Below are 27414 nucleotides of genomic sequence, written 5' to 3' on the forward strand. Positions count from 1 at the left end.
AAGCGCTCTTGTCCCCAGCTGCTCTCAGAAAGCCTTCTGGCCCTCCTTGGGATCACTCCACTCTCAATGGCAGTGGGTTGAAGATTAGATAAGTATTTTTGTGTGTAGTGCAGTAGCTGGCTCAAAGGGATCAGTAAACTTGGAATAATGGTTCATAACAAAATGCCTTCTGAAAAGCTGCCTGACTGGTGTTACTCCCATTGGCTCAGTTGTAGCTGGTGTGAAGGGCAGAGGGAAAACGTGGGTAATGTGGAAGGTTCACCTTTTCAAGGAGCCCCTTTCTCTCAGTTTCATGCCAAGTGCTTGAGCCCTGCAGCTTTCAGCCCTGTTTTGTTCAGCGTTTCCCTTGCTTCCTGCTGGTTGAAAAGCTGTTTATGCTAATGATTCCGAGAGGATCTGAGAGGCCAGCTGTGCCATGGATGGAGCCTGTGGATGGAGCCCGTGTCCCCTGGCAGTGTCACCCCATCCATGGATGGAGCCCGTGTCCCCTGGCAGTGTCACCTTGTGCCGTGGATGGAGCCCGTGTCCCCTGGCAGTGTCACCCCGTCATGGATGGAGCCCGTGTCCCCTGGCAGTGTCACCCTGTGCCATGGATGGAGCCCGTGTCCCCTGGCAGTGTCACCTTGTGCCGTGGATGGAGCCCGTGTCCCCTGGCGGTGTCACCCCGTCATGGATGGAGCCCGTGTCCCCTGGCAGTGTCACCCCATCATGGATGGAGCCCGTGTCCCCTGGCAGTGTCCCCCGTGCCGTGGATGGAGCCCGTGTCCCCTGGCAGTGTCACCCCCTGCTGTGGATGGAGCCCGTGTCCCCTGGCAGTGTCACCCCGTGCCATGGATGGAGCCTGTGTCACCCTGTGCCATGGATGGAGCCCGTGTCCCCTGGCAGTGTCACCTTGTGCCGTGGATAGAGCCTGTGTCCCCTGGCAGTGTCACCCCATCATGGATGGAGCCCGTGTCCCCTGGCAGTGTCACCCTGTCATGGATGGAGCCCGTGTCCCCTGGCAGTGTCACCCCATCATGGATGGAGCCCGTGTCCCCTGGCGGTGTCACCCTGTGCCGTGGATGGAGCCCGTGTCCCCTGGCAGTGTCACCCCATCATGGATGGAGCCCGTGTCCCCTGGCAGTGTCCCCCCATCATGGATGGAGCCCGTGTCCCCTGGCAGTGTCACCCCGTGCCATGGATGGAGCCCGTGTCCCCTGGCAGTGTCCCCCCGTGCCGTGGCCCTGCGCGGTGCTGCACTGCCGGCGCTCTGGGCTGGAGCGCTGCCTGGGGTGGCCCCTCCACACAGCTGGCTTCCTGCTGGGGGAGGACTGTGCTGGCCTTTCAGGTGCCCCATGGATCTTCTCTTTCAGCAGACCACTGTGTGCCACATCATCCCCTCCGGGGGGAGGGCTCACAGAGTTCTTGGGGACTCCCACAGAGGCAAAATCTTCACTGGGAAGGTGGTCAGGCACTAGCACCAGCTGCCTAGGGCAGTAGTATAGTCACCATCCCAGGGAGGGATTTAAAAGGTGTGTAGTGTGGTACCTGGGGACATGGGTTAGTGGGGGCCTTGGCAGTGCTGGGTTAATGGTTAGACAATGACCTTAAGAGTCTTTTCCAACCCAAATGATTCTTCAGTTCTGTGTATTCTTGGCTTTGTTGGGATAACCAACCAGTTTGTGAGGACTTGCAGCCCCAACTCTTTGGAACCTGTGGGTCAATGTTGTTTGGATGTTTCTTCCACCAGCAGGAGGGCTGGCTGTTAATCTGCTCCCACTGCAGAGGTGTTGGATGTGGCCGTGTGTCCAGGTAGAAGCAGTCTGGTACGGAGCAGAATGCTAGAGGAAGTCAGAACTGATCTTGGGCTTTTGGTTGGTAGAGCCTCGCTGCAAAAGAGGAAGAGAGATGTAAGTGTTCAGGATTTGGCAAGACTGGTATCTTGCTCATCAGACCATGTTTGCCAGTGAAGCAACTCCACTGTGATTAGGGTGTGTGGTGTCACTTGGGGAGGTGCAAAATATGACTTGCTATGTGAAAAGGAAAAATTAGTTTGTAATTGCTTCATTAAAATGTTGAACTTGGCAAATAAATATCAGTATTTTCAGGTTGTTTTTTTTGGTTAGGAATTGCATAAGAGAAATCCCAAGGCGCTATGTTGTAGAGTGCTGGTGGGAAAACCCCAGCTAGAAATCGTTCTTCACACTGTGCATCCATGTTTCCTGTTATGCTGAGGTTTGGGCACATAAGTACCATTTTATCCTAATATCTCGAGCCTTGTTGCAGAGTTTTCAGCACTTCCCCTTAGGCTTGCAGGTATCTTGCTGCTTTCTGGCACCTTAATGAATGTGAGAGAGCTGGGATCCCTGTCTTCTGTTTAACTTGAAAGGTAGAAGCATTTTACGAAACTGGGAATTGAAACTCTTGGTATTGCCACTCGAATCTCCAGCCAGCGTTGCTGAGGAAATTTGAAAAGATACTTCTATTCTAGGAAGTCACTCTTCACATATTTGTGTGATAGCAGCTGTTGGAAATCACATAAAGTGACAACATGCTCCTGCCACCCTGTTTTACCCTCTTCTGTGACCGTCCTGCTTGCCAAGCAAGGCAGCGTGTGCTCACCTAATTGCAGGCAGTATCATAATTCATATGCATAAAGGAACAAAATTAAAGTTGCTTTGGCAACATACATTCTGTTCTTCCTTAATTTTTGAATTCTCGATCCTAGGCAATTATTTTTATCATGTCTTTCCATTTGCAATTTCCTAAGTGTTACCCAAGTGCTGTGCGGCGCGCCAGGTGCCAGGAGGCAGCAGGGAAAGCTCTGCTGCTCCAGATTCCTTGTGTCAGCTCTTCAGAGGGTCACAGGGACTGCCTCACTCCCCTGCCTGGGCTCCTGCTCCTTGGAGCTTTCAGCATTCCTGTTCCCAGGGACCTCCAGGGTCCCTGCCCAAGCTATTCTGTGTTTCTATGACCATGAAGTTGAGTTGGCTGCCCACCTTTGGTATGTCCATCCCTAGTTTTTGGGCTGGAGCAAGGGTCATCAAGTGCCATTGCTAAGACAGGAGCTTCTTGGCCAGCCTGGACGCCACACTCGCCAGGCATTGTCCTTCTGAGGACGCTGCAGAAGGCCAGGCTGAGCGTGTGAGGAGGGGTGTGGGCAGAGTGTCTGAGCGTGCCCTTAGTCTTGTGCTGTCCTTCTCCTCCCCCACCTCTGTCCTTTTTGGCTTTCCTGAGCCACTGGTACCCTGGAGCTGACTGAGGACCTGAGCACTTCCCTGTGCCGTGCAGCTGGGCAGGGGGAGGGCAGCCTGCAGGGACAGGCAGCCAGGGAATGGCTGTGGCTGTAATGCATCTGCCTGTATCTTCTCCCTGTCCTCAGCGCCCTCTTTTCCATGGTGCCATGTGGGTCATTAGCTGAGGGAACAGTTTCTCACTGTCGCTTTCTCCTTTTGTTTTCCTCCTTCCTCATTGCTTCTAGTCTTGGTTTACTGCCAAACAGCCTCTTGTGAAAGGGCCGCCTAATTAACCCTGTGCTAATTAACAATTTAAAATTACACAGCACGGCTGTTCATATTTAATTCTCGGGAAGCCTGGGCAACAGCAGGAGCCCCCTCCTCCCTCCCGCTCCATCCCTGCTGCCCGCACTGCTTGCCAGTGTCCCCAGGGGAGGAAGCAGCCTGGTGCCGCAGGCTGGGGGTGCCCAGGAGCCCCAGCTTGCCAGGAGCCTGCAGGGTGCTGCTTAGGACCAGCCACTCCTCGGTGGAAGCATTGCTGCAAACAGAGTGTCTGTCCCTTTGGGGACGGGGCTGGGGGGAGGTGGCAGGGTGACACAGCGAGCGACTCCACGCGTGTTCTGCACGGCATGGCTGCCGGCTGCCAGGCCTGGTTGGTAGGAATGTGGCAGACATGTGGGGCACACAGTGTTGTGCTGTCACCTACATCTGCCATACCAGCTCCGTTCTGGGCCACGTTGTGCCACGCTGGCTCCAAGGGGCTGTGAGATGGTGCTGGGAAGGGGCATGGCTGGGACGGGCCGTGGGCCAGAGGCAGGGTGAGCGGGGCAGTGGTGGGATGTGAGGCTGAAGAAGGGAGCAGGAGAGCCCTTCTTTGCCACCGGGGCAATGTGAGAGCACAGTGTCTCTGGCACTCAGGCTGTTCTCCCTGTAACTGGAGTTCATTGATTTTACGGGAAACCATGTTTACAGACAGAGTGCTGATCGACCTGACGAGTTGACTTCTGCCTCCTTAAGTAAGAACTACCTTTTCTTATTGACTGGCTGATAAACAGAGCAGAGAGGGCAACAGGGGGAGCGAATGGGAGGTGTGGAGCACACCACTGTCTGTCCATCTGAGCTTTCACGCTATGCCTGTCCCCACACAGGTGGCCTAGGGGCATTTCGGGGTGACGGAAGACACGGGGCCCAATAGTGGACTAATAACTGCATTCAGCTCCTGCTTAGAGCCTGGTTTGCTACAGTAAGGAAATTGCTGCTTTCGGTTTGAACAGATGATTCCTGCAGCTTCTGTGTGAATAGAAACAAATATTTTAATGCCTTAGGAGCAGCTCTGATGGTGACTGAGCCATCAGAAGAGCTTGGGCTTGTGCAGGGGCTTGGGCTGGCCATTTTGGCTCTGGGATTTCCACATGCCCTGTAAGGGCTCCTCTGTGTTGAGGAAAGGGAGACGAGAGAAGATTCCTTTGGCATAGCACATCCTGAGCTGGTTAACTTGGAGTGAGTGGGGAGAGCTGTTAAAGCAAGCCAAGGCAGAAAAGCCCACCAATTAATTGGAGCGTGCGGGTCTGCCTGGCCGGGCCGGGCCGGCAGAGAGATTGGCTTTCCTGTCAATAAACAAGTCCCCAGTGCAGCATCAAAGCTGCAGTCCTTTATCAATCGCAGCCTCCTCTTCCCGCATGTTCCTGTAACTTACCAAGCATTTATTACATTGATTTTCCAATCAGGCTGTTAACCCTCCCGCCCCTCCAGCCCTGCTAACCCTTCTGGCCTGGCTGTCAGTCAGGCACCTCCTGCCAGTCAGGAGCCCTTGATGGCAGAGCCGCCGTGACCCTGGCTGTGCCTGCCCTGGCTGTGCCTGCCCTGGCTGTGCCTGCCCTGGCTGTGCCTGCCCTGGCTGTGCCTGCCCTGGCTGTGCCTGCCCTGGCTGTGCCTGCCCTGGCTGTGTGTCCGGGCTGTGCCTGCCCTGGCTGTGCCTGCCCTGGCTGTGCCTGCCCTGGCTGTGCCTGCCCTGGCTGTGCCTGCCCTGGCTGTGTGTCCGGGCTGTGCTGGCCCGCACAATGTCCGGCTCTGAACGAATTGGGAGGGTGTGGCCACTCCACGCTGTGCCTTGAACTTCACATAGATATTCCTAAAACTTCACTTGGCAAAAGTACAAGGCTTATGGAGTTTCATTTTCCTCATTTCCCCTGAATAAATCTGTTTTGGTTTAATTTGGATTGCAGTTGCCAGTGCAGAAGTAGCAGTGAAAAGGGAGAGAGTAGGCGTATTGTGGGAAGGTGAATGTGCAGCCTCAACACAGAAGGATCTGGGATCAGTGATCCAGGGAAGGGAGCTGGTGCAGTAGGCGCTGTTATATGGCTGGAGCATATTTTAGGCTAGGGGAACAAAACTGGCTGACTAAACTCAGAGCCTTTTGGCAGCAGGATACTGCTTTTCCTTCTTTTTCTGCTCAGTGCATCAGATTACTGTTGCTGCTGAGCAAATCCCTGATTATTCCCAGTGCAACTCTAGAGGCAGCTGTGTATGGCAGAGAATCCAGGGAAGGTGAGACTGGAAGTGCTGTGGAGTAATGTTGTGTGTGTTCACATTGGGTGGTGTCTCCACCCAATGCACCTGTGTGTCCTTCTGCAGGCATCCTTGTGCATGGGCTTTGGGAGTATGACTTTGCCTTCAGTGGTAGTTGTAAATGCTCTTTCTTCGAGCTTCACTGGAAGTCAAATGTAAAGAGAAAGTACTAACACATTAGAGAAATCAGCAGAAGCATGGATGGCTTTGTGTAGTAAAGAAAAATAAACTGGGAGATAGTGAAACCAGAAAAAAAGAGCTGATTGTCACTCTGTTTTCTTTTGCTTGAACTAATTCAGGTCGTTCACACGGGGCTGCTGTGGCACATCATTGGCTTTGCAGGTGGTCAAACCTCTGGCAGGTTTCCAGTTCTCTTCACACTTTCTGTATGAGCTGAAGAGGGCTCCATTAGGATTGCAGTATTGGAGTCGTTGGCCAGATGCAGCAGAAAGGGTCACAATGACAGGGGTCCCTGGGTGTCGGCCATGGTCAGTAGCCCAGGCCCACTGACTGCCTGGCAGCTGGTGGGAATCCTCCAGTCACCCTGATTTTGGTGGGATGAGGTGGTGGGAAGGGTGTCCTCCTCTTCTGGGACCTGCACCCACCGTTTGTCTCCAGGGGTGAGAGGAAGCAATCCATGCGCAGAGGCTGTGCCCTGCAGGACCTCTGGGAGGTTCCTGGAGCATGGTGGGTTGGCCGCTCTCCAGTCCCCAGGATGCTCCCTTGTCAGGTCTGGAATTTCCTGTTTGGTTTCTCTCCTGACATCTCTCTGTTTAAGCTCTGTCCAGACCAGAGCAGCTATGCCTCCTGTGCTCACTGAGCACTGCTGCTCCAACTCACATGGCCTCCCATTGAGGTGCATGTTGGTAGCAGTGGGTCTGTGTTTCCCAAGCCATTAGCAGAAGGGTGACACCCAGAAAAGCAGCATCTGCCTTAGGGGGAGCCAGAGAATACCAGAGCTGCAAAGCCGCAGGACTGTTTTTTGTCATATCTTGTTTCTGTTGTAAGCTTTTCCGTGGTGTTTTGTCTTCTGAAGACCCAAGGCCTTGGGGGTCACTGTGCAGGTCCTACGATCTTCCTGCTGGCTCCCTTTAGGAGAGGCGTTAAGCAGGTTTTTTGCCACTTTCCAGGCCCCTTCAGTTTTCCTGTTGCGTTGCTGCTGCCAAGGTGTTTCCATTGCTCATTCCCAGCAGTGCCTTGCCCAAGGCTGGACTGCCTTCCCTGGAGCCCCCACTTTGGTCCTGAGAAGCGGGCTCGGCAGCCCTTGTGGCGGTGGCGGGGTCCTTACGGGAGCACCCAGACTCACCTGCCTCTCTTTTGTCCCATCCGCAGGTCGGAGCCGTAGCGGGTGCAATGAGCGCTCCGTGCCGGCCCTGCCATGGAAGGCTGTGACTCGCCCGTCATCCCCGGGAAGGACAATGGGTGCGGCATTCCTCAGCACCAGCAATGGACTGATCTCAACAGCGCGCACCTCCCTGACCCGGCCGGCAGCATGGAGCAGCCCGCGGCGGAGAGCTGCAGCCCCCTGGACAGCCTGAGGGTCCCCTTCCCCGAGCGCGTCCCCGAGAGCAGCGCGGCGGGCGCCGAGCCCGCGGGCAAGGAGGTGAGCTGCGGGCAGTGCGCGGCCTCCTTCGCCGGCCTGCAGAGCTACATGGAGCACCGCTGTGCCGGCGCCCGCCCGCCCCCGCCGCTGAGGGGGGAGAGCGGGAGCGACAGCAGCGAGGACGGCGAGGAGGAGAGCGACGTGGAGAACCTGGCCGGCGAGATCGTCTACCAGCCCGACGGCTCAGCCTACATCGTGGAGAGCCTCAGCCAGCTGGTGCAAAGCGGGGGTGCCGGCGGCAGCGGGACTCTCCCCTCGCTGCTCCCGAACTCTCTGCCCAAGCAGGGAGATCCCTCTGCTGCCGCTCCCGTCTACCCACAGATCATCAACACTTTCCACATAGCCTCATCCTTCGGGAAGTGGTTTGAGGGCTCAGACCAGACCTTCCCGAATACCTCAGCCCTGGCGGGCATCAGCCCCGTCCTGCACAGCTTCCGCGTCTTCGATGTGCGACACAAAAGCAACAAGGATTACCTGAACAGCGACGGTTCTGCCAAAAGCTCCTGCGTATCCAAAGATGTTCCCAACAATGTGGACCTGTCCAAATTTGATGGCTTTGTGCTCTATGGGAAGAGGAAGCCCATCCTGATGTGTTTCTTGTGCAAGCTCTCCTTTGGGTATGTCCGCTCATTCGTGACCCATGCCGTGCACGACCACCGAATGACTCTGAGTGAGGAGGAGCGGAAAATTCTTAGCAATAAGAACATCTCCGCTATCATCCAAGGGATAGGCAAAGACAAGGAACCCCTTGTCAGCTTTCTGGAACCAAAAAACAAAACCTTTCAGCACCCTCTCGTTTCCGCAGCTAACCTCATAGGCCCTGGACACAGTTTTTATGGTAAATTCAGTGGCATTTGCATGGAAGGTGAGCAGGCCCTCCAGGCCGGGGCGGCCGGTGGAGCTGAGCCGCCGCCGGCAGCGGGTGTCCTGGCCCCCAGTGCACTCCTCAACCTGGGTGGGCTGACCAGCTCAGCTCTGAAGACTCCCATTACCTCAGTCCCCCTGGGCCCACTGGCTTCCAGTCCCACCAAATCCTCAGAGGGGAAGGACCCTGGGGTGGCAGGGGGGGAGAAACAAGAGGGGGATGACCAGGACAGCCTCTCGGAAAAGGTGGAGCCAGCCGAGGAGGTAGAAGAGGAGGAGGAGGAGGATGTGGAAGAGGAGGAGGAGGAAGAGGAAGAGGAGGAAGAGGAAGAAGATGAGGATGATGAGGGTTGCAAAGGACTGTTTCCAAACGAGTTGGAGGATGAACTGGAGGACCGGCCCCAGGAGGATGTTGGGGCTGTGGCAGGCAGTGGCAGCAGCAAAAAGGACCTTGCTCTCTCAAACCAAAGCATTTCTAACTCTCCCTTAATGCCTAACGTGCTCCAGACCTTGTCACGGGGCACGGCTTCTACTAGTTCTAATTCTGCTTCTTCCTTTGTCTTTGATGGTGCAAACAGGAGGAATCACTTAAGCTTTAACAATGAGGGCGGCGGAGCCAGTGTGGCCGAGGGCAGCAGGAGGCTGGACTTCATCGATGAAAGTGCCAATAAAGACAATGCCACAGCACCAGAACCAAATGAGAGTGCGGAGGGCGAGGACGGGAGCTACATCTCCCATCACCAGCACGCTGGCCCCCTCTGTGAACTTGGGGGTGGGGAGTGCCCCTCGGGGAGCGGCGTGGAGTGCCCGAAGTGCGACACGGTCCTGGGCTCCTCGCGGTCGCTGGGCGGCCACATGACTATGATGCATTCTCGCAACTCATGTAAGACCCTCAAGTGTCCCAAGTGCAATTGGCACTACAAGTACCAGCAGACGCTTGAGGCGCACATGAAGGAGAAACATCCTGAGCCGGGTGGCTCCTGCGTCTACTGCAAGAGCGGGCAGCCGCACCCGCGGCTGGCGCGGGGCGAGAGCTACACCTGTGGTTACAAGCCCTTCCGCTGCGAGGTCTGTAACTACTCCACAACTACCAAAGGCAACCTCAGTATTCATATGCAGTCTGACAAGCATCTCAACAACATGCAGAACCTGCAGAACGGAGGGGGAGAGCAAGTGTTCAGCCACACCGCGGGGGCAGCGGCGGCAGCAGCTGCTGCCGCGGCCGCCGCCGCCGCCAACATCGGGAGCACCTGTGGGGCTCCCTCCCCCACCAAACCAAAAACCAAACCTACGTGGCGGTGCGAGGTGTGCGACTATGAGACCAACGTAGCTAGGAACCTTCGGATTCACATGACCAGTGAGAAGCACATGCACAACATGATGTTGCTTCAGCAGAACATGTCCCAGATCCAGCATAACCGGCACCTAGGCCTCGGCAGCCTGCCGTCCCCCGCCGAGGCCGAGCTCTACCAGTACTACCTGGCACAGAACATGAACCTTCCCAACCTGAAGATGGACAGCACTTCCTCAGATGCACAGTTCATGATGGGGGGGTTCCAGCTTGATCCCACCAACCCCATGGCAACGATGGCTCCATCTCTAGGTGAGGCTGAAGGGGTTTCCACCATGTTCATGTGAGAGACCCAGCAAAGGCAGCCCCTGAGCTCCTTTTGTGTGGTGGTCAAGCATGGAGGCTGCCCAGTGCAGATTTCTCATCTCTGTTCACCCAGAGCAGTTTTTCCTCATCTCGTGCCTTTTCTAGTACGATTTCCAAGAGTTTTCATAGGGAGTTAATGGAACAGCAGACACAGGTTACGGAAGCCGTGGCGCTGAATGTTCTTCCTCGTTGTGGAAAGCATCCTAACTACAGTGTTTCCTGAGAACTTCTCCTGCGTTGGCTGAGGAGTGGGAGTAGTGTAGTGGGTAGCTTTGAGAGAAGGTGCAGTCACCTGCTGGCACTCCCAAAGGCAGGTGTGTTTGTTCGGGGTTGGTTTGTTCCACGCTGTGTTGCCTTGAGAAGACAAGGTGAGCAGGTTTGAGAGGCGTGGAAGGGGTGGTGGTCCCCTGCTGCTGGTGACAGATGGGATTGGAGGCTTTTGAGGCTCAGAGCCCCTCACTACTGAAGCATGGGGCAGTTATAAAAAGTTGGGAGTGTTTTAACTGATGCTCCTCAAGTAAATGACAGGGCCTTGGATGTCCATGATCTGCCTGGAGAGCAGTTTGTGAGCTGTGCACTTGATGGTTGCAAGTCTCACATGGGGGGTTGCAGAGGGAGGCCCTGCCTGTGTTAATAAGCACTTGACACCAGGTTGGCCCTTTTGGCTCAGATACATATGCCATGAGTTTTTTGAGAAGTGAAGCAGATCTTTCCTATTCTTCCACTTTGGTCCAAAACTGAGCAGAGCATTAATAATTCAGAAGAGTCTGCTTTTGGGTTTTTCCTGCATGGTGAGTTGAGGAGAGAGTGTCTTGAAGAGTGCTTGCTTCTCAGCAAATAAGGTGCAACATAGGAAATGAAGAGTTAAGGAAATAACATCTTTTTGATTAATTGAGGAATTGTTGACCTGGTTCCTTTTCTAGGATTGTTAAGGTGAGCTGTGACATCAAGTCACGGTAAAATGCCAAAAAGCTGTAGAAAGAGCATAAATGTCTTAAACAAGGAAAAGGAGAGCAAAGTGGCACAGGAGTCCTGGTTTGTCTCTGTGCTTGTTCGGAGTTTCTCCATCCCTCATGTGCTCTGGTGTGAGTAGGAGCCTGTTGTGCTCAGTAGCTGTGAGTGTTTTAGTTGCTGTCTTTACCTTGTCAAAACTGTTTTTAGAAGATTCTTCACCAGTTTGAACCCTTGGACAAGAGATGAGATATAATAGTGCAGGAGTGGCACTTCTCAGGTTGTTTCTGTCCATGCCATGCCCTACCCTGTTGCCAGCTTGTGACTGCAGTGCGGTCACCTCCCTGTGAGGAGGCCATCCCCTGGGCTTGTGACTGTTGACCTTTGTTTTATGTGGTAGGGGCTGTGCTTAGCTACTGCTTGAGGTAGCATTTGCTTCTCCAGGGAGGCAAGAAAAAACAGAATGAAATGTTATTGCTGTTTTTGAAATAGCCACAGAAAGTTTCACTGTGGTGCTATGGAATTCCTCTCAAAGTCTGTAGGGTTTTTCTTGCCACCATTGGTGGGCAGAGGGCTGGATGATCCTTGAGCAAGAGGGTAGCAAGGGTGATAGTAGTCTGTTCCCAGCCTTCTCTGCTGGCTGCAGTAAGGTTTTTCTTCAGCTCTGGTGCAGCCCATCAGGACAGAGGAGTGGGTGAAGGGAGACGCGCAGCTGTGTGTGGTCTCACTGTGTGCTTGTGGGTACACGGGTGGCACTTGGGAGCAGCTCGTGTTCTCCTCTGTGTTTAGCTTCTGGAATTCGGCCTTTCTGACCTCTTCTTCCTCTTTGTTCTTGGTGCAGTGGGCGGCGAGATCCCGCTGGACATGCGGTTGGGTGGTGGACAGCTGGTGTCCGAGGAGCTCATGAACTTGGGTGAAAGTTTCACGCAGACGAATGACCCGTCGCTGAAGCTCTTCCAGTGCGCTGTGTGCAACAAGTTCACTACAGATAACCTGGACATGCTGGGCCTCCACATGAACGTGGAGCGAAGCCTCCCCGAGGACGAGTGGAAGGCGGTGATGGGGGACTCGTACCAGTGCAAGCTGTGCCGCTACAACACGCAGCTCAAGGCCAACTTCCAGCTCCACTGTAAGACGGACAAGCATGTGCAGAAGTACCAGCTGGTGGCACATATCAAGGAGGGGGGCAAAGCCAACGAGTGGAGGCTCAAGTGCGTGGCCATTGGGAACCCAGTCCATCTGAAATGCAACGCCTGTGACTACTACACCAACAGCCTGGAGAAGCTGCGTCTGCACACTGTGAACTCGAGGCACGAGGCCAGCCTGAAGCTCTATAAGGTAAGGCTTGGCTTTGCTTCATCTTCTTTCATTTTCCAAGGAGAACCTAAGTTGAACCACAGCGCATTGTGACCCTTTGGAGATGAGCCGCCGAGAGCTCTCCGTTGGCCCCCAATCTCACTGCGTGCTGCAGCTCTTTAGCCTGTGTTCTGTTGGCAGCTGTGGGTGTCCAGGGGCAGGGCACGAGATGTGCACACCACAGTGCTTCAGAGGGGCTTGTGCGTCTTGTGGCGCTGCAGCTGTGATACTCTGCACAGAAACTGAACAATCCCTGTTAGAAAAGTTGTGCAAGGTGACGTTTGCCTGTGTTTTGCTGGCCCTTTCCCATGGAGTTTGTCACTTTGTGTCACTGGAAGGCTTTCAGAGGGGTCAGCGTGCTGGTGCTGGCAGCGGGCGGGTGGCGGGCCGTGGCTGCAGTGCTGCTGTGCTCCCTGCACGTCAGGGCTGGGATCTGTGAGCAAAGACAGAAAAAGACAGTGCTGGGTGCTGGAGGGGAGGGGGCTGGCAGAGCGTGGCCCTGCACCTCGGAGGCATGGCGTGTTCCCATCCACGGCGCTGCTGGGGCTGTCACTCCCATCTTGTTGTCTTTTCCTCCCCCCTCCTCGTTCTGTGTTGTCTTTATAACCATTATAACCATCCTCTCTTTCCTGTCTCGTTGGTCTGGTCCCCAGCCCCCTCCCCTTGCTGGCCGAGCCCTGTGGGCTGTAACCCAAGAGGAGCTCCGGATACAGTAAATAGTCCTTTCACTCGTGCAGCAGAATTGCTCCAGACGTTTCTATTGATTTTCACTGGACTTAAAGCTTCACCTTTTTCTCTAATCATCCCATAATAGCTTTAGTATGAACAATCAGGTACGAATTGCCATAAATCTCAGCAGCCGCATCCCCTCCATTCACACGTGCTCTCCCACTCATTGTCTGCTCATTCCTCACAGGAGTTTTGTATTTTCTGTCCTCATCCTTTTCTTCCTGCTTTCCCCCAGATGTGCTGAGATTTCTTTATATATACACAGAGTGTACCTTGCACTTTTTAATTGTTTCTTTGAAAACTTTTCTTTATGTAATGGAATTTGAGAGTTGACATTGAGCTCTGTAATACCCACCCACTTCACAGTGTAGACACATTTTCAGAACTCCTGGATTTTTCCTAGGAATTACCAGTTCCAGCCAATTCAGGGAGGAAGGTTATAACCAGGGGCATCATGTAAGGTTTACCTTGAGCTGAGGTTGTTGGACCTACCTGGCATTGGTGGGGAGCTGCTCAGAGCAGGGTTGTGTTTCTCTGAGCTCGTTGCTGAGGCCAGGATGGCTGTGACAGCGATTGTTCCATCGGGAGCTGGGATCCAGCCTCACCCATCAGGGTCTGGCTCTGGAAATGATCGGGTCTGCACTTACCCCTCTGCTCTCTGGCGTGCGGGAGGCCTGAGAGAGTTACACACCTTGGAAACTGGGGGCAGCAGGGTGCCCATGACACCTCAAGAACCAGCTGAGGGGACTGAACCTCCTCTCTGGAGGTCAGTTTGGGGTACAAGAGAGTTGTTTGAAAGCTGTATTATGATTTTTTTTTTTACACATAATGTTGTTCTTTTAAGCATACGTTGCAAAGGTTTAAAGTTTTCTTTATCCAGGCCTTTCACCCACAGTGGGTTCCAGTGGGGAAAAACAGTTGAGGCACTAGAATTCTCTCACTGAGGGGAAAGAAAAGGGGAGAAAAAAGAAAGGGAAAAGAAAAAAAAATCCCACCAGCATCGGGGGACAGGCATAGGTTCTTGTGATAAAGGTGGCTAGGGTGTTTTCCTTGGGCAGGCACAGAGGAGCTGTCAGCTCTCAGGTTTGTGAGAGGCCTGGGCAGTCTCAGTGCTGCTGCAGCCCTGTGTTGCCTCTGACACAAGAGCAGTGAAACACCAGCTGGTGCATTCCTTCGGAATGCTCCGTGTACTGGCCTTCAGGTATGGCTGGATAAAGCTTGGAGCAGAGGTTGGTGGGTGCCTGGATTCACCAGTCTTGCTTCAGCATGACTGGAATCAAGGATTGATTTAATGGAAAAGCCTCTCTGGATGAGGCATGGATCAGACAACTGCAGCAGGGCTCTCGGGCCTTGGAGCAGCTGTAATGCCATGTCTGCTGATAACTGAAGGGATGCAGTGGCACTGGGGGGAGTTCACAGAATGGTTTCTCTTCTCTCAGGCCTTGGTGTGGTCTGCAGTAAATTGAGATTGATTGGATGTTATTTTTCCTCTTGCTAATGTAATCCATTAGCCTGGCACATGCATAATCAGTTTAGAGCACAGTTAACTGGATGTAATCGAGTTCTTCCCTGCCTGCTGGAGAAAATCCTCTCCAGATGCTGCTGGGTGAGAGCACACACTGGGCTTATCACACACAATCCTCCTTATTCTGCTGCGTTTGCCATTTTTTTTCCTAAATCACATGTTATTGGCTGCTTGCATTGCCCAAGTGCCACTTGTGTCAGTGTTACTTGCTGCCAGAAAATGTGATCTGGAGACACTGTCAGGCCATAGTCGGGTGAACCTTTCAGTCTTCTCCTGCAGCACTCCCAGTGCCAGGGAGAAGGTCTGGTCTTCTGCTGCCATCTTCATCCTGCACATCGCAATAGCTTCTGCCAGGCCTCTTCCCTGTCAGGGCTAAGGGAGGGGAGTGCCAAAAAACTGGAAAGGTCTGGAAACCTTCCCTTCGTTGCTGTGTGCTCCCAGCTCCTTTCTGTCCCCCTAAAATTCTGTGACTAAAGTGGAGATCCTGTGGTTCATCTGGCACTTGCTGGGGCCGGTAGTGCCTGTGCTGTGACTGCAGAGCACCTTGGGTGGCCGAGGGGGTTTCTGTCCTGAGCAGCTCCCTGCCAGGCAGGAGCAGCGCTGTCAGAGCCTGGCATTGCATTTTGGGATGGATGTTCTGGCTTGAGGCAAGTGATGGGTTTGGAGGCCCTGTCTGCCGTGGCCTGGGTGACAGGGGGGCTGTGAGCAGAGGCAGGTGCATCCCTGGAGCAGCAGCCAAGGCTGTCTCCTCGTGGCCGCAGAGCAGAGCGTTCCTCACATCTGGAGGAGGTTGGGCACGAGCTCCTAGCATCTCCTGCACAGGTGGAGTTTCCAGAAGGAATTAATCTGCTTGAGAGAGAGCCAGGTTTGGACATTTCCTACAACTTCCTGACAGTCTCTAGTTCAGAATGTGCAGCTCAGAAGAAGTTCAAACAAAGCACTACTGAAGAAACACGCTGCTGGCCAGCCTGCCAGCAAGTGCCTTCAATGAGTTCATTCAGTGTCTTCCTTTTCACTGTTTCCAAGTGCTGAGTTCACTTTTTGAGGGAATAGGGAGTCTGGAGGAGAGGGTTTGGGTTACGTGGTGCCATGCACAGGGGCTCTTTGTTCGCTAGAGATGCAGAGTGTGCAGGAAAATGACTCTTTAATATCTGTGCTCGTGGTGGTAGTGGTGATGAAACTGTGGAGCTGTGCTGACTCGGGCAGAAGCAGAGCTGACCTGTGGCAAGGGGAGGAGATGTGCAGCTGTACACCCAGCAGAAGGCCTCAGTTCCACCACGGAGCTGCATTGTCCCATCGTGCCTCTCCTGCTGGGGCTTCTGTCTCCTTTGCTGGCCACAGGATTCTCAAAGACACTTGCTGGAAAAATCCCCAAGAAGTTTTAATCCCAGAGGATGCGTGGAATATTGTATGAGATGTAGTTACAGAATGATGATGATGATAATGTATTCAAATTCAATGTCCTTCCATAAGAGAACAAGGCAAAGAGTACCTTCTGTAATGGTAGCTAACTTTGAAGTTAAAATTAAGTGAAAATGGGTGAGCTACTGTTGGATACAATAAAGGGTGTGATGTGTGTGGGTCACAGAGGAGTTACTAAAAAGCACCTTAGGTTAAACATAACAACCCCTGAGAAAACAGAGCAGGGGGAGCCTGGCCAGAGTCCCCAGAGAGCCCAGGGTGATCAAATAGGAAAGTGTTTCATGTGGAGGTAGGGCAAGAGAAGAAGGCCCACGTTACAGGGAGGGGGAGAGCATTCTTCTCATGTGTTTAAAAGCAGAATTGAAAGGTGCCTGTGCACGGAGGATAAATCCTGAAGGGTGGTCTCATGTGGAGGAGCCATGAAGGAAGAAGTCACTGGCTTAGCAGGACTCTGCTCTGGGAGCTCGGGAGGAGCCCACGGGAGGGGCAGAGGCTCCTGGCAGTAGTGTGAGCCAGACACTGCACAGCAGTAAGTCAGCAAATTGACAGGAACTGTAACAGAAAAGGACCCCTAGGTGCAGTACCTTTGGTCCTGTTGGGAGTGACAGGTATCTGATACAAAAAGCTCTCCGGATCAGTTTAACCCTTTGAGACCCGTCCTCCGTGGGCTGCACGTTCCTCTGAGTGACGGATTTCTCCCTGGCACTAAAAGATGTCTCTGCCTTCCTTTAGGTATTGAATACCAAAGTCTGTTAGTACAGGATCACAGAACTTTTCCTTTCTCTGCGCTGCTTTTTGAAAGGATTGGAATCAGAACTGCTGAGAGCACACAGTGTTGCTTGCTCTATGTTTTATTTATGGGCCTCTGTCACTTAGGTTTTTCTTTCAAGTTTTCCAGTAAGTGCTGAGCCATGTGCAGCCAGCAGCTTAGTAAAGAAACCACCCTGTAAAAGCAGCGTAAATAACAAAGGAGTGAGAGTGCAGCTGGAGCAGGAGCCCTGGTCACACAGCAGGAACCAGGAGCTCCCCAGAACATGGAGCTAAAACCCCTCGGTCAAACAGAGTTTAGAAGTTAAAATATTTGTGAGAATGGGCTACAAAACCCAACTAAACCAACCAAACACAAGGAAAAAAAAAAACCCAAGCAGAAGAACACCTTGTCAAGCTTTATCCTAATCTATATAAGCTCAGCTTTTCCTGGTTTCTGTAGCAGCCTGTGGGCAGAGCAGCAGGAGTGGGTCTTGGCTCTCCCTATTCACACAGAGCTGTGGATTGTCAGGGAGAGAGGTTCAGCACAGGCTGGGGAGTGTTTAGAAAGCTGTTCTCAGCCTCAGGTGTCATCTCAAAACCAGTTGTCATCATGTTGGATGGAGGGTCAGTGTGCATCTGACCCTTTCCCATGCATGATGCCAGTTCTGTCTGTGTTTATGGTTCATTCTTTTATCCTGGTAATTTTGGAACATGGGGATGAGTATTTAAATGTCCAAGCAGTAATTTTTCCCATGTGAGGTGATGCTTCTTGTTGGGATGTTCTGGCAGAGGACAGAGTGGTTCTGGCCACAGCTTTGGTGCTGACAGGCTCTGGCAGACCTTGCCATGCTGGTACCAGCTGCCAGTGAGCCACTGTCCCTCCCGTGCTGGTGTCACAGCTCTGCAGAGGACAGCCTGGAGGGAGAGGTGCTGATCCAGATCCTGCCTGCAGCTTCAGCTGTGCCATGGGAGGCTCCAGGCAGGAGACCTGAGAAGGTGCTTGTCCAGGACAGGTGATGGACCTGTTTGTTGTGGCCTTATCCAGCTGGTTCTGCAGTCTTTTCCCAGTATGGTTTGCCAGGATCTTATTCACAGCATGTCTGTCAGAGTCTTTCCCCCATCCTGCAAAGACCCAACACGGGCAGTTGAAGACGAGCTGGTAGGGCTGGAACAAGTCAGATTGAGGAGTGCTGGAGCAAGGAGGCAGAGGAGCTGGTGGGAGGCAGTTTGGTGTGAGGCTGAAGCAGGCAGGTGGCACTGGAGGCAGGGTGCAGAGCCTGTGCCAGGGAGCTGTGCTCCAGTAGTTCCCCTGGGGATCCCGTGCTCCCTCTGGGCCATCGTGTTTCTCTTTGCAGAGGTTGTTCAGGAAACCTCCCATCAGACCATTGCCCAGACTCCTGAGCAGTCACACTCCCAGGGCCAGAGACTTTCACTGCTGGGACCGAAGCCCCTCCAGTGGTGGCTCCAGTGACCCAGTGGGTCTTGTGTGACTCCCCACACCCCCTCACCCAGTCAGACCAGGTTTCCTCACCAGTTCCACCCCAGGTTTCCCGTGGCACAGCCTCAGATGTCTCATTCCATAAAGCCATTTATTCCTGGTGTAGTGACAGAGAAACAGAGCCGGTGCCTCTGGGGAGGGACCCCCAACAAAAGAGCCCCTGGGCTTTCATACCCTCACAGCCCACCCACACACAGGTCTCCAGGTCTTCGGTTCCTGCCCCCCTCTTCCTGCCCACCCACCTTGCTGGTGGTACTGGACTCCCATCTCCTTGGTACTCCAAGAGGTTGGCAGCTCCCAGTTCCTGCTGTGTCTCCCAGTGTCCGTTCACCTGGCTGGTGTCACCCATGTCTGTGCCCTTTGTTATCCCAAAGGCTGGCAGGCTGGCCTCGTGTCCTGGGCTGGAACCCAGAGCTCAGTGGGCATTTCAGTCTGTGTCTTGAGTCCAGCTGCCTGCGCTGGATGGATTCCTCAGCACAGGTGATACACCTCCAAGGCCTCAGAAGGCTCCTAGTTCCTTTTCTGGTTGGGCAGGGCCAGGTTTTCCAGGCCTTGGGTACCAGCCCTGGCCAAGCCCCAGCTCTGCAGCTTAGGCTCGCTGGCGACGACCTCATTACATAATGGATGGGCATTCATGAGCATCCATCTCTGGCAGGGGCTGGTTTGAAGGAAGGGGCCCACAGGTGCTTTCCCCAACCTGTTCTTTGTGACCTGACACGGACTGCTGGTTTCTGCTTGGCTGTGTCGGTGCACTGGGCTGCAGGATGCTGTGTTGTCCTTCTCTGGCTTTAACTGTTGCAGCAAAGTCCCCAGAATTGCTATGGAAGCAGCATGGGAGGTTCTGTGTTTGCTATCTCATAGGGAATTCATTAAATTACAATAAATAATGTATGCATGGTACATAACTTAATACCATAATGGGCTTTTTCCCCTTCTTGCCAGTCATAAAAATCTTGCTCCTGCCCTGTGACGTGGGCAGCCAAGTTCTGCAAGTCAAATTAGGCAATAAAGTTGCACTCGTGCAGCAGGTTCTCTGGAAGTTGGGCCTTGGGGTAGGGTTGGGCAGGCTCTGGGGAGGCTGGCTGGGCTGCGGGGAGATCCTTGGTTCCAGGTGGCTTTGGCAGAGAGGCAGGGCTGGGTGCCTGCAGCCCAGAGCGCTGGGCAGAGCCCAGCACGCTCCCCCCAGCATCCCTCTTGTTCTGCTTTGCACAGGGGGATCCCTGCAGCTGGCCATGGAGCCATCAGTGCACTGCAGCTACTCCCACAGTCCTGGCTCTCCTCCTGGTCCTGGAGATTCCCTCGGGACTTTTCTGTTCTGCTGAGCTGGCCGTGTCTGCTGTGTCCCCTAGCTGTTTGAGCCTGCTGTGACCCCCGTGTCAGCCCTGGGCTCGCAGGCCAGGGAGGTGGGGAGCTGGTTGCAGCAGACAGGGATGTTCTAATTTAATTGAGGAGGATATAAATGCCTGACTTGTATCCCTGCCTGTCATCTCTGAACAGATCTGCAGAATGTGCTCCGGCCGATGGACATTCCCGTTTGGGTTCCACCACACAGATGTAGCAGGTGGGGTTCTCTGACCCAGTCATAGCCCCTCAGCTGCCCTGTGGCCTCTGGGCTGTCTGGTACCCTCATTTGGGCAGTACAGCCCCATCTCACCCACTCTGCTCCTCCCTGTGCTCGGGGAAGGATGGATACAAAGAGAATCACCTGGGGAAGTTTCAGGCAGCAGTAACAAAGCCTGTCTCCACAGAGGGGAGGCTAATTACACAGCTAATTAATCCAACAGATGTCACTTTAAATGCCTGTTTCTTTGTGATTCTGTTGCACACATCATGCTGGTTAAACAGACTTCATGGACCCCGTTCAAAATGCCTGTGCAGGCTGCTGGGAGCTGCCAGGGAGACCCCAGGGTGTCCTGCTCCACAGGGAGGAGCAGGACCAGGCAGCCTGGGCTGGGCTGCTCTGTGCACAGACTGCACGTGGGGGAAATGCCATGTAATGGCTCTGCTGAGTTGAAAACTCTGAAAGAGCAGCTGTGAGGATCGAAGGGATTGTTTACATTCTTGCTGCGAGTACAGGGCTGAGGCAGAGGGGACCTCCTCCCACCACAGGGCTGGGGGCGAGGCAGAGGGGACCCCATCCTGCCTCATCAGCTCTGCTTGGCATGAGGAAGAGAGTTTGGAAACCTGAGCTGCTCTGGTGAGGTCAGCAGTTCACACTCAAGGCAGTGGAGGGCACAAAGTGCTGTCTTGTCTGTCTGAGGTGAATGTGGTCTGTCTGGTTCTTGCAGCATTGGGAGGGCTCCCTGCTCTGCCTCTTCAGGGGAGAGGCAAAATGAACATTTCTTCAAAGTTTTAAGTGAGTCTTTGCTCATGAGGGCTGAGCGTGGTGTGAGGGCCCTGCAGAAGAAGGCAGCAGTTCCTTGTCCTGGTGTGGAGCTGGTGCTGTGTGCTGACAGTCAGTGCTCACTGTGGGACAGCTCTTGTCAGCCTCTCTGAGACTCCCCCCGCTCAGCATCTGGCTGCCAGCTGGGGGAGCGGGGACAGCCGTGGCACCACAGTAGTGTCAGTGCAGGGGCTCCACCAGTGGGTGTTGTGGTACCTTCCCTCCTTGGTGTGGTTCTGCAGGCTGGTACCATCTGGGCAGGTGTGAACGTGTGTCCCTCACCCGAGGCTGGCCCTGCTGGGGCCAGGGGCCATCACGCTTCCTGGGCATGTCCCCATGGAAAACTGGGCTTGGGAAATGTCCCGTGTTCTGTGGGTGCTGCCTCGCCCTTTTGTTCTACTTGGATCCTAGAGCAGTCAGATGGTTCCCTGCATCTCGCTTCAGAGATTCCTTCTGGACACAGTGGACGCGTGGCTGCAGCCCAGGGCCCCCAGCTGTGTGCTTAGGGGGAGCTGCTGGAATGGAAATGCAGCCCCAGCGCTCTGGAAATGCCCCATGAGAGAGCGCTGGAGGCAGTGCTTGAGCTGCCTGGTACAGCTGCGGGGGCAGAGCATCTTCCTGGGGTCTCAGCATCCTCGAGGAGTCGCAGTTGGCGGCTTGATTCAGGGTAATGGATGTGTGCTCATTTCCCACAGCTGATGAGGATTATATCAGCTTGGTTTAACAGTCTCATTTGCTGCTCCCAGTGCACACTTGTTTTAATGCGTTTCAGTTAATGAGGTAGAAGAGAGAATGAGGTGTTACTGTTTATGTACAGACAGCGAGGCTGTGCCGAGGGCTCTGGAGCCCGGCAGTCCCTGCCCAGTGCTCTCCCAGGGACAGCATTAGCTGGCATTTATAGAAAATTTATTGGCTGCGGTTTATCCAGGTAAAATTTCTCCCAGTGGTGCACATTTCTCTCTCCTGCCTACCTTATGCTTTATTGCAAGCTACAAGACGTGTTGCCAGCAGCCTGTCCACAGACAGGGGATGTCAGCGGGCTGAGGGGCTGGTGTTGAGCATCACAAAACACCCCAACATGTTTGATGTGGGCAAAGCTTCTGCCATGTACCTGGGGTAGAAAGTTCTCGTGTGCCCCGAGGGGGTTTATGGCTGGGGCACTCCATGCTTTCATTGTTCTACTGCTGTGGTGCTGTTAGGGCCGTGCAGAGCCAGGCACTGGGTGAGTCGGTTCCTTCAGCAGTGCCCTCAGGTGCCTACCTGCCGTGTGCCCTCCAGAGGAGGTGTGCTGTGCCCAGGTGTGGAAATGGACACCAGTGCCCTGACCTGTGTGACTCTGCCTTCGTGAGGAACTGGTTATCCTTGTGCTGACGGTGATTATTTGCCGTGGGGTGGGCTGGAGCTGCACTCCTCGGAGTGGGATCCCGCATCCCCAGCCCGTGCCCGGTGCCAGGGAATGGTTGAGGCCAGTGCCTCCGTGCTGGCTGAGGTCCAGGCTGGCACCAGGGCTGACAGCAGCCAGAGGCCGTGCGTGCGGCGCTGCTTTGAAGGTGAAGCTGCTGTTGGTTTAAGCGGGAATTAAACAATTACCGCGTCTTAGTTCTCCCCACCTCCGGTGGATTGACTCTATAAATTGTCAGCCTGTTGACATTTTAATGTGAATTATGTCATATGGTATCCCCTTTGATTTCAGCACGCCTTAGTTTGTAAATACACGAGCCTCTCAAAGGGCTGTGGTTAGCGCGCACGCGGAGGCCCCGGGGGTTTTGGTGGGGAAGGAGAGCAGCGCTCGCTCTGTGCCTGGCACGGCTCTCGCTGGGCTCGCGGGGCTGCGCGCTCCCTCAGCCCGGCACCCCGGTGCTGTGAGCTCCCCTGCCGCCCTGCCAGGTGTGCCTGCCGCCCTGCCAGGTGTGCCTGCTGCCCTGCCAGGTGTGCCCGCTGCCCTGCCAGGTGTGCCCGCCGCCCTGCCAGGTGTGCCTGCTGCCCTGCCAGGTGTGCCCGCCGCCCTGCCAGGTGTGCCTGCTGCCCTGCCAGGTGTGCCCGCCGCCCTGCCGGCTGTGCCTGCCTCCCTGCCAGGTGTGCCTGCCGCCCTGCCAGGTGTGCCTGCCGCCCTGCCAGGTGTGCCTGCTGCCCTGCCAGGTGTGCCTGCCGCCCTGCCAGGTGTGCCCGCTGCCCTGCCAGGTGTGCCTGCCGCCCTGCCGGCTGTGCCTGCCGCCCTGCCGGCTGTGCCTGCCGCCCCGCCGGGTGTGCCTGCCGCCCCGCCGGGTGTGCCTGCCGCCCTGCCGGCTGTGCCTGCCGCCCTGCCAGGTGTGCCTGCTGCCCGCCTCAGTGTGGGTCTTCTCCTGTGCCCATGGCCGGTCAGCTCCTCCGGCCAGCTGCAGCAGCTGTGTCTGTCCCCTGCTCTGGCTCCTGCTGGGTCTCCCCGTGTCCCTGTCCCCATCTAGTCCCCAGTCTGTGTTGCAGAGAAACTCCTAATCCCCTAATCCAGCAGGTCCTGGTCATTTGGGTCAGCATTCTGTTATCTTCTTTGAAACCTGGCCCAGAGAGTTGTTGTAGTCTTCACATGGAGGGACTTTAGGCAGAGTCAGCAGAAGAGCAGGGAGCTCTGCTGGGGTGACCCCTTCTGCCTTCAGGTGAGACTCACCTCCTTCCTCTCCAGCACAAAGCCAGAGGGTGTGAGTTTGAGAATTCTGATTTCCTTCACTTCGCCCCCAACATTAGTGGGACTGTTGTGTAACTCTGGGGTTAGTGCAGGTGTGTCACGTTAGGGCCACACTTGTACTCTTGTGGGTGTCTGCAGGGTGCACATGCTGTGGTACCTACTGCTGAGCCCAGCAGCTGCCCCTGGGAGGAGGCACGGAGGAAGGGCAGTGCCTGGCTTTGGCTTTTCACCACCAGCAGCAGTGCTGGAAAGGCACCAGGTGCTGGCAGTCCCTCAGAGAAGGGACCTGCTGTCCCAGAGCAGGTTTTCAAGCATGCTGTGACCATAGGTGGGAGAGGTTTAAAGGCTTTGGAGTCCTGCAGATGATGTTTTCATGTCATGGGGTCTGTGTTACTCTGGCTGCCTGGGAGTGTTTTTCATGGTCCCACAAAGCAGGAACTTTGCATTTATCATCTTCACACCTCCTTGGCTCTGACTTACCTGGATTTTCCAGTGCATGCCCACCTAGGTCTATCAAAGTGTCTGACTCTGGGCTGTGCAGGAGGATTATCCAGACATGAAACCTGCAGACTGACCTGCTAGCATATGGTAACCACAAGCAGGTATTTTTGCAGACAAGTTAATCCCATGTGGTCATAGAAATGAGAATTTTGGGGCAGCTGGAGTAACTGGAGTTATACCTGCAATTTCATAAACAGAGTTTAGAAATCTGTTATCTCCTCACACCTTTCTGTGAGTGGATGCTGCTCCCAAAAGAAGGTTTTGTTGCTTCTGTTTCATTTTTGAATTGCAGTGGTCAGTCCACCCTCCTAATGCTGAGTGTTTGTCACTTAGCCCATGTGTGTCTCTGCAGACTGCCCACTGGGATTGCAGAGCCAGAACAGCTAAAACCAGTAGATAGTGGGCCCAGTTTTTCCTAGGGGTTTCTGTACCTGTGAAGGCAAATGCCAGTGGATACAGATACACAGGAGCAAAGAGAGCACCAAAGAGCAGAGCCATTTATCGTCTCGGGTTTGCTCTGTTTGCCTCAGTGTGCTTCTGCACTCTCAGTGTTTTCCATTGCTGTAGTCTGTCTTGGAGAGAATAGCTGTAACTAATGCTCAGAGCCATTCTGTGTTCTCCTAGATCCCTCTGCAGAGCTATTCTACAGTTGGATGAGATTTTAGATCTACACATGAAATACAGAGCAACAAACCCAGCTGTTCATAGGCTGCAAACTGCTTGGTGGCAGTGTGGAATCCATGAGCCAGAGTTGTGTTGCTGTGGGTCACTGGTGTGTCCTTCCTGGTGGAAACCAGGTGGGCTGGGAGCTATCACATGCCCAAGGACTGGAGGGATCTCCCAGTTAAATTTGGAGGAGGCTGTGTTTGAAGGCTTCTCCTCCCCAAGAGCTTGGTGGCTTTCCTTACGGAGTAGTTGCTCAGGGGTGTGGGGCAAGGAGCAATTGCATGAATTCCTGTACACAGCTCTTAGGACACATTAGTGTCCATTGAGTCATGGAGCCCTCACAACCTTGTAGAACATAGCAAGTCGCAGATTGCCTTAATTCAGCCCTTTGTGTGCAGACATTATTTTGGTTCTTAATTATAAGTAGTTCCGTACATATTTTTCCAGCAGGATTCTTGCCTCATTCTGAGAGTAATTATTCCATTTCTTTTTATCTTCCTCTTTCATTACATTGCCCCAGGCTTTGTCTAATACAATCCAAAGCTTTCACTGAATGAAGAATTATTTATTTCCTCATGGGCATTTCCGTGGTGCTTGTGTTCTGTTTGTGTTTCACAGACGCTTAAAGAGCTTACCTTGGCAGCGTGGTCTGAAGTTGGCTTCAAATCTTGTTCAGGGTAGGCTGATGCCCACCATGTGTCTCAGAGGTCGTGCTCTGGCTGCCCAGCCTGGTGCCCAGCCCTGCAGCCTGTGCCACTGGCAAAGGGCTGCTCCACTGCCAGGAGCCTTCTCTGGCTCCAGGGTTTTCAGCTCACCTTCAAGACTCAAGGAGTATTATATATTTCCTCTTTCTGCTCCCATTCTGTCATATTAGTCCATCATAGCATCCTTTAGTTTTCCTTCCTCCCTTATCGCCTGATCTTGAAAAATCCTTGTTGGGGACTGTGGGCAAAGGATGGGCTGGGTTTTTTGTTTTTCCACGGATCTCTGTTGGCTTCTGCACGGGGAGATTGTGTCCTCCAGGTCTTTGATACTGATACTCTGTGATTTATGGAGAGGATTGAACAATTGTCTTGTGTGTTGTTGTTACTGGTTTTGGTTATCTGCTGGGAGTCGAGGGGGTACAGTGCTGGAAAAAGTTAGAAAGAAGCAGTATGAAAACAAGGAAAGCTTCAGTCCATCACAGCTTCCCTGGAGGTGGATGAAGCAATAAATCCCGGGCGAGGGGAGTTAATCTGTGTCCGTAGTGTTTTATTAGGTAGGGTGAGCTCAGGCTGGGTTCTGTGGCTGGTTCAGGTCCCACGTGGTTTCATGGTGCATTATTGCAGCAGTCCCTGGCTGCACACAGGGGTCCCCTCTGTCCCCCCGTTCTGCCTCCAGCAGGACCTCGGCTCCACGGTGCTGCTGGGGCTCTGCTCTGCAGCCACTGGGGCACCTGCAGCCGGGGCAGCAGGAAGGGGACTGGCACACCTGGCTGCCCCTGGACTCTGGGACGTGGGGCAGGGCGCTGTGCTGTCAGACAGTCCTCAGGCTTTTCCCTCAGAGACCAGTGGTTCTTTTCCAGAAGACTTAATGAGGGGGGAAAAAAGCATTTTAATTTAAATCCTTTAAGCAGGCTCTCTGCATAGAGAGGGGTTTGGGTGGCTAAGTGAGCTGCATTTTCTGAGCTGTGTTACCAGCACAAGACCAAGGAGTGTGCTGCATCACAGCTCCTCGGAGAGCCCTCCTGTGTAACACAGGGATCCTTCCCGTGGCTGCAGGAGGAAACTAAACATCACTGGTATGGAGAGTCCTAGCCTGGCTCTGTGTTACAGAAAGCCCTCTTCAATCACTCAGCAGCTACACAATTACAATATGGACAACAGATTTCAATCCTGCTGTCTTTCCAGGTTCCCCCCAGACCTTTTGATTACATAATTTACTTTTTATCCAGTGTTTTTCCATATTCCCAGGCTGCTCTAGTTCACCTGAGTGTTCACAGCTTAGCAACTCACACTGAACTGATTATTTTGAAGTAGATGTACAAAATGTGTTATAAATGTCTGGGCAGTGGCATTGTGAGGCCTGCTTATGGTTACTGTCTTCAGTTTTTTACCCATTTGTTTTCCTGACCCTGAAAAAGACAAGGCTCCCTGAATTCCTCAGCTCCTGCCTATCCCAGTACTGAGACAGGAATGGACTGGAAGCTCTGAGCGTCTTCCTTGGTGATGTTGCTGCATTCTGGCACAATTTTTTTTTCTTTTTTCATCACGCCGTCCTTTTGCTGTCCATACGGTGCTTTTCTGGCAAAAGTGCAGCTTTTCCACCGTGTTTCTCCAGGGATGACAGCATCCATGGAAATGTGAAGTGACAAAACTGTATGCTTTCCTGAGGATCAGAATGTCCCTAATCCAGGCTTTGGTTCGGTGGCAAGAGGAGTTCAGCCATTCCCAAGTCTGTGCTGCTCCACAGGAGCTGCTGGGTGAGGCTGGCTCTGGGTGACATCCTGACGGGTCATGGAGAGGTCACTTTGTGTGGAGTTTGTTGGTTCCTGTTTCCAGAGGTGCAGGGTGAGCAGCAGAGGTGCCCTTGCCGGGCTGTCGTGGGCCCTGTGGTGGAGCCACAGCCAGGCAGGAGCGTGCAGGGTTGAGGGCAGCACTTTACAGGCCAGCTGATAGGAAATGTACTCTGCTGGTGCTGTGGTTTTAGCACTATAATTAGCAGGATCGATACTCACGCTCCTGTGTGCATCTCCATGTGCAGCAGCACTTGCGCCTGCGTCCCCAGGGGAGATTTCGGGCATCTGGAAGATTCTCTGCAGTTGAGTTGTAGTTGCCCAAGGGTGGATTTCCTGTGTTGGCAAGTCTTTGCAGCGCAGCTGTGGGAGAAGAGAAAGCTGGATGCTGTTAGGAGAGTGCCCAAGTGCAGTCAGACCTCTTCCTTCCCCCCTCTCTGGGCTGCTCAGCAAGTGTGCGGTGACCCAGGTGTGCAGGGGACACCTGTGCTTCTGGAGTTAGGTACTGCAGCTGGAGAACAGCATCTCTGGCTGCTCCCTCGCCTCCCTTGGCATCTCCTCCCTCCCTCG

At 54.0% G+C, this 27414-nt stretch overlaps 1 protein-coding gene across 5 annotated transcripts in view; it reads left to right on the forward strand.

Annotated features, from left to right (window-relative positions):
- Nucleotides 1–27414, forward strand: part of ZFHX3 (zinc finger homeobox 3) — a 135791-nt gene that overhangs the window by 44611 nt on the left and 63766 nt on the right. For 4 of the 5 annotated variants that reach the window (XM_059857621.1, XM_059857622.1, XM_059857619.1 and 1 more), the window contains exons 2-3: nucleotides 7116–9853; nucleotides 11700–12196. In XM_059857621.1, coding sequence (XP_059713604.1) covers nucleotides 7162–9853; nucleotides 11700–12196 — 3189 coding nt within the window. In that variant the 5' untranslated portion in view covers nucleotides 7116–7161. Of the gene's footprint in view, nucleotides 1–7115; nucleotides 9854–11699; nucleotides 12197–27414 lie in introns of those variants that run through there. The other variant, XM_059857623.1, reaches the window with a different exon arrangement.

This window comes from Haemorhous mexicanus, chromosome 12 (assembly GCF_027477595.1).
Source record: "Haemorhous mexicanus isolate bHaeMex1 chromosome 12, bHaeMex1.pri, whole genome shotgun sequence".
NCBI classification, from domain to species: Eukaryota; Metazoa; Chordata; class Aves; order Passeriformes; family Fringillidae; genus Haemorhous; species Haemorhous mexicanus.